This window comes from Danio aesculapii, chromosome 19 (assembly GCF_903798145.1).
Source record: "Danio aesculapii chromosome 19, fDanAes4.1, whole genome shotgun sequence".
In the NCBI taxonomy this organism is placed as follows: Eukaryota; Metazoa; Chordata; class Actinopteri; order Cypriniformes; family Danionidae; genus Danio; species Danio aesculapii.
In genome coordinates, this window is record NC_079453.1 from 38,582,539 (window position 1) to 38,595,766 (window position 13,228).

Genomic DNA, 13,228 nt, shown 5'->3' on the forward strand with positions numbered 1-13,228 from the left:
CATGTCATAAAGTGCGAATCATCTCAGACTGGTTTCTTGAACATGACAATGAGTTCACTGTACTCAAATGGCCTCCACAGTCACCAGAACTCAAGCCAATACAGCACAATTAGGATGTGCTGGTACGGGAGATTCGCATCATGGATGTGCAGCCGAGAAATCTGCAGCAACTGTGTGATGCTATCATGTCAGTATGGACCAAAATCTCAGGAATATTTTCAGTACCTATGCCACGAAGGATTAAGGCAGTTCTGAAAGCAAAGGGGAGTCCAACCCGGTACCAGTATGATGTACTTAATTAAGTGGCTGGTGAGTATATATACACAACACTTAACATTTATAATTATCATTATTAATATTGGTAAGATTGTAGTTTTTGTTGTCATTATTATTAGTAGTATTATTATTATGCCAATTTGTTTATTCTGTCCCAAAGCCAGTTGCTTTATTAGTTTTGTATGTTTATGCTCTCCTTAACCTGGCCATACATTTATTTTTTCTGTTGTGTTTTTTTTACAGTTAATATATAATACTAGTAATACTACTACTTACAATAATAATAATGTTTTAAATAATAATACTAATGTTATCATTGTTGTTATGGTTATTATTCAAACTAAATTTCATGACAAATAATCAGTATCGGTTTCAACTTCTGTCACTAGGTGGCAGTATTGTTTTAACAGGACATCCTGTATAAAACTATTGGAACGTTCAACAAGAATACAAAAATATAAAGAAAACGTATAAATCCTATAACAACAAAAACAGACGACAGGACAAAACAAGAAGAGAAACAAAAGATCATGCCAGGGGTAATATAAATTACAAAACTTTTAGTCTGTAAAGCCCATTTTTCTTCTTTTTTGTAAAGATTTGAAATATTATTTGAAAACAATCTCTTCCTCCAGCAATGTTAAAGCTTTAAAAACAACACTCATACTGTATTGTCTCTTTTCTATAAAACCCAGCGGACTGTATGTGACCTTTTATACATCACTATGACATTTTCTGTCTCTGTCCCTGAACGAATGACACTTAGAAACGTCATTCTGACATGCAGAAATAGCCAATCACATCGTTGCTTACGGTGACGCAAAGAGGCAGGAAGTGGAGGCACCTAGAGATAGAGGTACGTACAGTCATGGGATTTTATAAACGCACGCGCCAACGACTTGATAAATGTTTAAAATAAGACGCACTGAATAGTCTGCAGGTTATTCGCTATAGTTTTAAAAACATATCTAAGTGAACATATTTCGTGTTAATGTATATTTGCTGCGCCTCATGTTGACACCAGTACCCTTGTGTTAGTTACGTGATTCTTTAAAGACGAAGTTACACAATCACTTCAAATATAATTTAATTATTTTTAACTCTATAAAAACAATTATGACAGTGTTGTTTGCTTGGCTTCTTATAAAACGTGTCTTTAATGTAAAATGCGCACAGAATTTGACGAGGGAAAATATGATAAGTGAATCACCACACTTCCCCCATTTCATTGATTACATTAAGGATTGCAAACACTATTTCTTTGTATGACACGGATTTTAAAACTGTTCTTAAATACGTAAACGAGGCATTCTTTCACTAGATATGCACGGATTTGCATGTATTATGTGACGATTTGATGAATTCAGATTTTTTTTTTTCAGAATATTTTAGCATTTTGACTAATATTAGAGTAAGTCTCATTACATCACTTCATAGTTGATATTGAGATAAAGTTGGTTTTATATTCGCACATTAAACGCTAACTTATCCAGCTTAGGTTATTACGCAGCGGATGCCCTTCCAGCCGCAACCCAGCACTGGGAAACACCCACACACTCATGCATTCACACACATTTACTATGGCCAATTTATCTTATTCAATTCATCTATAGCGCATGTCTTTGAACTGTGGGGGAAACCGGAGCACCCAGAGGAAACCCACACGAACACGGGGAGAAAACTCCAGACAGAAATGCTAACTGACCCAGCCGATGCTCGAACCGGAGACCTTCTTGTTGTGAGGCAACAGTGCTAACCACTGAGCAACCGTGTCACCCTTATAATTAGTCGAATTAATTCAAAATTTTAATAAATGTCAATATAAATGTTGTCTATAATCAGGCAATTATATGAATTTATCCCACAAAAACCTTCAGTATAGAGATTAGGCATGGGCCGGTATAAAATTCTGATGGTGTGATAACCTTAGATAAAAATATCACTGTTTCAGGGTTTTTTGGTATTGTGATTACTGCTCTAATATATGTTCTTTTTTTAATGTCTGGGTAAAAACAACAACTTTTTCCCTTTCAAACACAATACATTTTATTTGGAGAGACATATTCAACATGTCAGGCTAAATAATTACAATGAATCATTGACTTCTGCTGTCACAATTTAAAAGGCAACTTTGGATATATTTTCTGCTGGAGATACTGTTGTCCTAAAAAAATGAAAACAAAACGTAAAAAAAAACCTTGTGTGTGTGAAAAAATAAATAAATAAAAAAATTCCAAACCTCTGTGTACCTTGAAATCTGTTATCACCCCATGCCTAATAGAGATATAAATAACACTATTACATTTTGGTGTATTTGTAGCCCAGTTCAGGTTAAATCTCTAATGCACTAAAATAAACACTTAAACATGTATTTTGTATGATTACTTTCCATTAGACTGAAAAAAAAAGCATTTTAATTCTTTAACTACCCTATAAAGAAAAGATAACTTTGGATTGCATTTCTTAACTCCTAATGTCGCTAGTTAACACACTCAATGGATTTATTTTTTTCAACATACCCCATAACTTCTAAAATATCAACCTCTACCAAATGGTATGTCGGTTTATGGTAAAAGTACCGGAATTAATACATATACTATGAAAAATCGGAAAATATGAAGTGTTTTAAGTCAATTTATTTTAGAAAATATTCAAAATGAAGCATTTTTGAACACATCTTTATTTTTTTAAAGTATCAAATATTTAAAACCAAAACCAAGTGTAGTAGTGCAACAGAATTATGTTTGTTTGATTTGTTTATTATTATTATTTTTGCATACCAACAATGCTGTGTGTGTAAAACATTATTTAAAACAGTGAAAACATGGTCAACCATTTGGTAGAGCACGCAGTCAAAAGGCATAAAGCCAAAAAGCGAAAATCTCAAAATTGACAGGTGCATGAATGTTTTGCCAGCAGTGTCTCGCCTTAATTTGGCACTGGTAAACAGAATAACTCCTAACCAAACGTAAACAATGTTGGGGGTAACACATTAAAAGTAACGTTACATAATAGTATAACTTTTCTAAGTAACGAGTAACGCATTACTTATAAGTATTAATATTTGAGTTACATTTTTGAAAATTTTACTATTTAGTTTAATTAGCTTTTAAATAATATATTGCTGAATTAAAATTAAAGTAGTCACTATGAATCATGCAGTCAATAACAAAATATGTTCATTATTTTGAACGCATCGAAGTAAAGGAAAAGAGGATTGACTCAATGAACAGTGATTTTACTTAAGACAAATAGTACAAAAACAGCAAACGCATTATGGCTGGGCGATTTGGCCTAAAATCAAAATTTTGTTTAATTGAACATTTTAACTCGATTACGATTATTTTATTTATTTATTTTATGTTTTTGCCTTCATGCGTCACTGACAAGTTTCGTACAGTAAATATGCTCAAATATTACAAGTGAGAGATTTTTGAATGAAGGATGCATTACTTGATTTTAAAATAATTGAAGGAAACACAAACTATCTACTATATATGATTATTTAGTGAACATCAATGCTGAACAACTGTAATTAAAACACACATTGCCTAAAATGCGGCTCCCTGCGTCACCCACCGTCGTCACCGATACCAAACCAACCAATCACAAAGCTTGTGCTACGTGTCGTTGTGACATGTAAATACATGTTTTTTGAGCGGTGTGCGGGTATGCGAAGGCTGCGCCGGACTGTACACATGCCCTTGGCAGAAGTATAATATCATAATAATATAATAAATATAAATCATAATATAAGTGTAATTCAGCCTTAACAGAGGGGGTCATGTGACTTCACACACGGTAGAGAAAATAATTAAAAAAATTGATCTGAAAAAATTAGAACGATTATAGGTTCTGAATGTCGATTTTGATTACTTTTCGATTAATTGCCCTGCCCTAAATCACATTGCTTTTAAATGTTCAATAACCCGTATATACGGCATGTACAGGTTTGTGGTCAGGAAGTTCTCAGATAACATTATCCTAAAATTATATTTTAATGTTTTTTGTAGGTGTAGGTTATACAGTGTGTCGTTAAATGTAGAACTCCTCCATTAAAGAAAAAAGAAAGAAGCCTCAGCCAGGTAATAAAAAGTAATGTAATGTATTACTTACTATAAAAACTAACTAAGTAATGCAAGGAGTTACTTTTTATTTTGTGGAGTAACTCAATATTGTAATGCAGTACTTTCTAAAGTAACTTTCTCCAACACTGAACGTAAATGACCTTCCAGAACTTGGTCTGATTTTTTTGTTTTCAGGTGCATTTCTGAGCCTGCAACCATGTGGCCAGTGTTCTGGACAGCCATGCGCACTTATGCGCCCTACGTGACCTTCCCGGTGGCCTTTGTGGTGGGAGCTGTTGGCTACCATCTAGAGTGGTTTATCAGAGGGACTCCTAATGCTCCAGGGGAAGAAAGGGGCATTGCAGAACTAAGGGAGGATCGTAAATTAGAGGAACTGAACGGTCGGGACAGCACACAGGTCCTCAGCCTGAAGGACAAACTGGAATTCACACCGAGAGCCGTGCTGGAAAGAAACCGAGCGGTGAAGAGCTAAGTTTCATTAAACGTCATGAAATCCTGATTACCATATAGTGATGCACAACGTCTCAAACTTTGGGCTCATTTGTTACACTTCACGGCCCCGGGGACAGGATCTTTACAGAGAAGGTTTTTTTTTTTTTTGGGAGGGGGGGGGGGGGGGGGGGTGATTTCACATCCACTCTTATGCCACTTTGTTATGCTGCCCTAATTATACGGAGTCTTGCTGTAATATTTACCAGGCCAGCTGGTGAAACTTTGAGTGCTGAGAGAATATTTTACAGTTTTATTCTTTGAGACTTCCTTACATTCATCTTCTGCCCTTAGGCATGCAGAGACACATGACTACATTGCCCAAGTCCAAACTTGGAAAGCTTTAATAAGTTTTCCATTCGTTCTCCCTGTCATATGCTCATGAGACCAAAGCTCAAAGAAAGACCACCTTTGTTGAATTTGTGTCCGCTTGAATAAAAGTACATTTATGCAAGACAACACTTGAGTTGGACCTGAAAATGTTTTAGGCGAGTGTCGTCACTGTAGTCCTCTGGTAATTGGTAATAATGAACACGGCGACAAGTAAAAGCATAAAAGTAGAGTTCATGTGAGAACTTTGCACGTGTTTTCGAGTGTGTGGAAGCATTTTAAACCAGTTATTCTGTGTCCATTTACATGTACAGTACAGTAAAATCAATCCTGGAGCTCATTACGCATATATTGCTTTCCCAAGCATCGTTACAGCTAAAATGTCAGCGGTAATTGCCTTGGCCAACATTTGTGCTGAGGTGTGTGGGAGGCTGCTGCCTTGTTCATGTAATAAATGTAAAGACTCAGTTTACTTTTAGTGCTGGTTCTTGGATGATTTTTCCAACTAGTGAATTTAGCACTTTGCATAACACGACAGGATCATACATAGGACTGGGTGTCTATTTCTTGGCTCAACTTCAAATTCACAACACAATCTGTTTATTTCTTTCAATTACAGTTAACCTAAACTCTGCTTACATGGTACCAGGTCAGTGACATAATTTACTTTCGCATTCTTTAAATTTTAAAGGTCCGTATTGGCCCAAAACCCCCATAAGCGGTTCCGTTCTTTCATCAGTTACAATAAAATAACTTTTGCATAGATTATGATCGAGAGATTTTTCTTTTTTCTATGATTGCTGACCTGTGCAGGAACCAACAAAATAATTACAGCAGCCTCACAGAACCTAAAAGGTACTTTCAAATTTGAGTTTACGCCTCTTTCTCGGAGGGGTTTATTATAGGACAGATAAAATATAAATTATTTTAATAACTTTCAACAGTGTTTTATGAAAATTCAGAGGGTTTTCTTTAAAATGATACCAAACTTTTGCATTTACACCTCTGCATGTGAATTTAGGAAGCTTTTGAATTTGGGTAGGCAAAATCCAGGCGGAAAGCCCAAAATAGCACTTGACTTTAAGAGGTTAAAATCATGATCTTTATAATCTGTGTTGTTTAAATGTGCAAAAGAAGAAGACAATTCAGGCTCATTCGAATTAGTTTTTTTAAATTATTATTATTATTATTAAGAGACTTTCATATTGTAGTACAGGCTTTATACGGCTTGCAATATACCAGGGTTCCCCAAACCTTTTCTTATGAAGAGCCAAAAACCAAACTTAATTGAGGCTAGTGGACCGAAGTAAATACAGTTGCCATGGGTAATTTCCTAATTTATTTAATAATGTTTAAAAATTTGTGGAAAACCAATTAATTAATAACTAACTATTAACTAATATAGTATGTTTTACGTTTTATAATAAACTTACTACAGAAAAACAAAATTTAGATCTCATTTCTAACAGAATTACAGTAGTTTTTGTCTTGATTTGGTCACCGATCTGTCATGTGACAGTATTCACATTTTTTAAAATCAGATTCATTTACAACTTTTAATTGAAACATTTAATTTCAGTTTGCTTTTTTGTAGCTCAGCAATCAAACAAACAAATTTCGTCAAATTAGAAATGACAATCTGTGTTGAATGCAAGTCGTCCACCCAAGCCCTCTCCATCCTTCTCAGTCTCCTCTCAGATGGGATGGTGTGCCAAATCAAAGGCTGCACTGAGCCAATTTTGTCCCACGGGCCATAGTTTGGACATCTCAGCATTATACAGAGCACTCCAAATTTTACAATAATAATATGATTTATTATTTTGTGACAGCATATTGAGAAAGTGCTGCTGATTTTTAAGAAAATTCCAGATTAAGTTCAGAATTGTTTATAAACACAAAATCAGAGTTTTGAATTAAGCGTGAATTACTTTTATTTTACATATGATTTATTATACATACATATGAATATTTGAAGTTGAGTAATTGGTGCACCTCTTGTGGCCCAAAACAAAACTGCTCCTGTTTGTTATTGATGATAAATAAATAGTTCTTCGTGAGTATGTTCACACAACAACTGCATTTTGATGGCCTGAAAACAATTTTAACTTGATTTTAAAATAAATATGGTTGTTGTTCCTGTGTTAACAAAAAAAAAACCGTGGTTTTGTGAAAGCTATGGTCTCCTGCACATCTGTATTTATTAGAATCAGCATGGGCTGTATTAGCCAAGTGTGCACAGACACGAAAGGAATTCTTGTGGTAATTCTTTCAGGAGCTCAGAGTACATGCAAACATGCATATCAACACACAAACACTGAAGAACATTTAAATAAGTGGAAAATAAAGTAATATTTAAATAAAAATAAGCAATACAAAAAGTTCTGAGTTACTGTATATACATATACACTACTAGTCAAAAGTTTGGGGTCAGTTTTTTTTAAACTAAAGAATTATTTTGTTCATCAAGGCGGCATTTATTAAACGTAAAAAAAAAAAATTGTTAAATATTTATTAAAATTGTAAATAACCTTTTTCATATTGTATGTAGTTTCAAATGAAATGATCACTCCAGTCAATATTGATTTTTTTACTATTACCATTAATAATAATAATAATAATAACAATATGTATAATGATATTAATAATAATTAATATTATTATTTCTGAAGGATCATTAACAGAAGAACACAGAAAAACATCTAAGTAAGTGAAAAATAAAGTACTATTTAAATAAATATAAACTATATTTATACTAAATATAAAAAAGTAGTTATGCAGTATGTACATCTTGATTTATATGTAATATTTGCATTAACTTTATAATTGTATAAATAATAACTTCAAATATTTATATAAAAGTGTTTACAATTATGTGGCTTTAATATTTACAAAAACCTACAACAAATATCGGTCACACTTTATTTTGATGGTCCGTTTGTTCAGTTTAAGTTGCACTGCATCTACATGCCAATTAATTCTCTTTAGATTATAAGTAGACTGTTAGGTTGAGGTTAGGGTTAGTGTAAGCTGACATACATGTTTCTTATAGTCAATTAAATGTCTGTTGAAGGAGCAGTATGAACAGATATTAGGCAGACAGTCTACTAATACTCAAATGAACCATCAACATAAAGTGTTTAGTTTATAGATATACATAAGTATTTGACAAATGAAACAATAGTGGACTACAGTAGTGGTTCCCAAAGTGAGGGTCAGGTCGGGTTGGGTGGGGCGAGGGGATTATGGTTGCTAGTGATTTTCAAAAATGAAATTGTTTTATTGTTTGTATACTTTATTGTCCGTCAAGCGGAAATTTTCTGTGGATTCACAGAGCACTTCAGCAAGTTCTGACACAATAAAAAAGATTAAAAACAAACATGCAAAAGAATTACATACACGAAAAAAAAACATGCACAATATCAATCAGTGTTAAACAGTCTGATTGACACTGAAATTAAAGTTCTTAAGTCTATTCCACTTTTAGCGAAAGGTTCAGAAGGTAAGAGATCATAATATGAAATGACATGAAATTCATTTTATGTAACTGTTAGAATGAGCATATTTTGTCTATATGCATAATGCTACATTTTTTTCCCATTGGATTGCAATAGAGTCTCACTACATTAGATTAAAGACACAGCAATGGGCTCAGATGCAGTAGATTCATTTCATGGCACCAGGGTAAACTTTCTGACACCTTTACGGCACTCGCATACATTAAAATTAAATACAGGCCACAACAACATGAGGATAACCTCCAAGTGGCGTTCTCCAAAATTAAACAAGGAATAGACTTGGGCCTATTAGTGTGTGTGTGTGAGCTGTTTTGCGTTTGCAAGGTTTGTATATTTATAACCACCTCTGAGAATATTGGGAGTCGCGAGTCACTGGCATTGTAATTTTGGGGGTCACTGGCTGAAAATTTTGGAAACCCCTAAACTACAGGACTGCATGTGCACAGGCATGCAGTGTTTTTTACAACATTATATCATCTACTAACCATGCACCGTGGATCCTAAATCAATTTTAACAATGTGGAACTTCTCAAAAAAGCTTTTGTGGTTTTTACTCGTGAAAAAGTAGCCGGAGTAGTGCGTTTACGCTACCTTACATGATTTTGTAGAACAGATGCATTGGCTTTTTTCTTTGCTGCACATACTTTTTCTTTCAGCACACAGCTTGATTAATAGAGACCAGAAGAACAAGATTTCACAAATCACCAGAGTGTACTTAATAAAGGTAACCCTAACATTTTCCAGCATAAGTTGTGCTTCACTGCTGCCAACAAGCCAGTGAAACTTTATGAGTGCTGATCTAGATGTGCATCAGCAAAGTGCATACATGCTGAAACCAGGCACCGCTGGCTTGTCTGCCCAAAACAATTTTCTATAAAAGGTTATATTTGAAGCAATATTCCTGTTGAGCTCAGTGAATGGCTTCAAGTCGCCACTAAAACCTTTACGTCACTGTAAACTCAATGGGAGTTTTGTTCAACAGATTCTGCTGGGTTTTTCTATTCTGGTTTTAAGGAGAAATGTGTGTTAATGTCACTTTAAAGCAGTGGCTTTCAAATTTATAAACTGCAAAGCCATGCCACAATAATTCTATTGTCTTCCTGATATAATTTGAATACCTAGAAACAGTTTTGGTAATATGCATTGTAGATGTGCTGTCAGATCATGTTTGTGTCATTATACGCCAGGAGGCTTGTATTCATGGCTGTTTGCCAATGCTGCAGATTAAAGGCAATATTCATTCATTAATTTCCCTTCGGCTTTGACCCTTTTTCATTGGGAGTTGCCATAGCGGAATGAACCGCCAATTTATCTAGCATGTGTTTTACACAGCAGATGCCCTTCCAGCTGCAACCCAGTACTGGGAAACACCCATACACTCTCACATTCACACACATACACTACAGCCAATTTAGTTTATTCAATTCAACCATGTGCTTGCTCTTTGGGGTTTCCACCCTGAGGATACCCACGTCAACAAGGGGAAAACATGCAAACTCCATATAGAAATGCCAACTGGTCCAGCTGGGACTTGATCCAGCGACTTTGCTGTGAGGTGAGAGCGCTTACTACTGAGCCACTGTGTCGTTAAAGGGAATCGTGTTAATGTAATATTAATTAATTTAAACAAACTGATCATTTCACTTCATAATATCTTGATCGATCATCAGGAGCTGATATTGTTTCGCCATTATACAATGGGTAAACTAAGTATTGAGCAAGTCACCATTTTTGAAGGTGCTGTTGACTTGAAATTTTCACCAGATCTCAACCAAAGTAATCCATCCAAATCTACAAAGAAATCTAAACCATAAAGTTTATAAATTAAGTTATGTTTAATAAAATGAAATGACACAGGGGAAAAGTATTGAACACATGAAGAAAGGAAGGTGTAAAAAGGCATGGAAGGCTCAGACAGCAGTTGAAATATCTCCATAGTTATTAGTTATTCGCAAACACTACCCCTTATCACTGTAAATAAATATTTGCTGCTTCAGTCCCAACACCTACATTATCAGATGATGATGAAACCAGGGTGTTTGAAATGAAATCAAATCTGGCACGTTCGCCTCATAGCAAAAAGTTTGCTGGTTCGAGGCTAGGCTGGGTCAGTTGGCGTTTCTGTGTGGAGTTTGCATGTTCTCCCCGTGTTTGTGTGGGTTTCCTTCGGGTGCTCCAGTTTCCCCCACAAGTCCAAAAACGTGGTATAGGTAAATTGAGTTGGCTAAATTGTGTTTGGGTGTTTCCCAGTGATGGGTTGCAGCTAGAAGGGCATCCGCTGTGTATAACATATACTGGATAAGTTGGAGGTTCATTCCGCTGTGGCAGCCCCAGATTAATAAAGGGACTAAGCCGAAAAACGAATGAATGAATGAAATCAAAACCAATACGTTTAAAAATTAAGTTACGTTTAATAAAATGAATGAACGCAGGGGAAAAGTATTGAACACATGAAGAAAGGGAGGTGAAGGAAGGCATGAAAAACCCAGACAGCAGCTGAAATCTCTCCACACTTATTAAATACATTTCAGTAATTCAGTAGTATTTCCTTGCGTCATTCCATTGCTATTACCCATTTAAAAACCGTATATATTATATAAAATGTTATATTAAATATTTATGTATTTATATGTTTGGATTGTTTGAGTTTTTACCAAAATCTGGATCAGTTTCATGTCAACAGCTCCTTTAGAAATGAAATCATCAGAAAAAATCATGATGTGTTCGATACTAATTTTATCTGCTTTCTGGACTATCATGAACCCCCAAGGACCACATTTGGAGTTAAAAGGAAAGTCACATTCTTCTTGGATGGCTTGAGGGTGAATAAATATATAGCAAATTTCATATTTTAAAATCTTTCACTTTAAATTTGACAGTACAACAACAACAGCTTATATAATATCTTATAAATATTTTTTAATTATTTGAAGTCCTCTTGAGGCTTATTTGGATTTTTATACTGGTTTTCCACTATCTGTCTTCTTAAGTTTTTCTATCTAGATCATTTAACAAAAAACATTTGACCTGTGAATCCTCAAGTGTGTTATAATTGACCAAAATAGACTCTAGAGAGGACAGTTTGGGTCATCCTGTTCTCAAATAATGTTTAGTTTTCCAGTGAAAGCAATCATTGTTATATGTGACTGTGTTCGAAACATCCTCTCCAAAGTTAATTTCTCTTTCATTATACAGCCTTACCAGAGTTTCAGTCTTATACTGTATGTGTGGGTGAGACACCCTGATGTGTTTGTACGAGGACTTGTGTTCCCGAACATCCAGTAGTTGTATTAGAGAGGATACGTGTCTGGATTGTTTGTGCCTAACCAGGTAGAAGTCCGTGGGTTTGGTGCTGGAAAGGTGCTCGTTTTTCCCATAGGACAAACAGCTCTATTGTTCCTGAGTGATAGGAAGAAGGAACGACGCCTGCCGGCTTCTCTCAGCCCCTCAGTCAGGATGTGTACAGCCTCCCTGCACAATTACAGCATCATTATTCACTGTAGATTCCCATCAGCCACCAAAACAATGGAGAGACGCTCAAAATCCTCCCCTTTCCCATGGGCTCAATGGTTCAGTTCCCACAAGCAGTTACTTCTGTTCCCCCTTTGAACCCTTTTAGATACAGTAGTTACAAAACTGACTTCCATTTCCTTCAGAATGGGACCCTTGGGTCTTATCAATACCCCATTGTCCAATTTCAGAGACTGTGTTGTGTATTTGACACTGTGAAAAGTGAAAATGGTGAGCCCTACTGCTAATTTGTTGGGGGGAAAACATAAACCTGCTGATATTATGACTTCTTTGATGTCATTTGCAGAACAAAGCTGTTATTTAGAGCCATCTATGTTAGTTTTTAGACAACGCAACACTAGTGAAGCAATACTTGGTGGAATAACTCATTATTTTTAATCACAACCAATAAAAAAGCATGTTTTTGTTATAGTTTTCTGAAAATAAGGACAATATGACAATATTTTTATTTGAAATTTGGAAAATAAATCAGATCTTTATAGAATTTAATCAAGTATTAACCTTTTATTCACATACATAGTAAATCTGATTGATGGAAAAACTTCTGCAGTGTCATACAGGACTTGCTATTGTTTTTCATAGTTTTTACATTTATAACAAACATCACACCCAGAGATCAACATTATGATTTGTTTCTTATTAGTAAGAAACATTAAATAAAGATGGAGCAATTGCTATAAATACAGATGCCTCATAAAGGTTTGGAACCACTTCAGGATGAGCAAATTTAAAGGGCGAACAAACTAATTCATGGTGCATTTCGTAGCAATACTTCCTGCTGTTTAGAATAGTATGTAATACCGAAGGTTTAAAAGCATTTAAAACCTTCAAGTGCCTAATTATTATGAAGCATATGTCATGGTTTTTCCATTCACATTATTAATATTGGTTTTAGCTTGAGAACTGAGTCATGGTTTATAGTCAAGATGTTGTTTTATTAATGACTCATGTCTGTCTTGTATGACTGTACGGTCTGATTAGCTCTTTATCTAGATTAGC

General features: G+C 34.9%; 1 protein-coding gene across 1 annotated transcript; it reads left to right on the forward strand.

Moving 5' to 3' along the window:
• Nucleotides 1-1,060: 1,060 nt before the first annotated feature.
• smim12 (small integral membrane protein 12) lies at nucleotides 1,061-4,975 on the forward strand. Its single transcript, XM_056479841.1, has 2 exons — nucleotides 1,061-1,132; nucleotides 4,539-4,975. Exon 2 carries the CDS (start codon nucleotides 4,561-4,563, stop codon nucleotides 4,834-4,836), a length of 276 nt encoding a protein of 91 aa, XP_056335816.1. The 5' UTR covers nucleotides 1,061-1,132; nucleotides 4,539-4,560; the 3' UTR covers nucleotides 4,837-4,975.
• Nucleotides 4,976-13,228: the final 8,253 nt, after the last annotated feature.

Bases quoted from the DNA above. Each gene is read 5' to 3' on its own strand.
- smim12 (XM_056479841.1), top strand. From the start codon at position 4,561: ATGTGGCCAGTGTTCTGGACAGCCATGCGCACTTATGCGCCCTACGTG.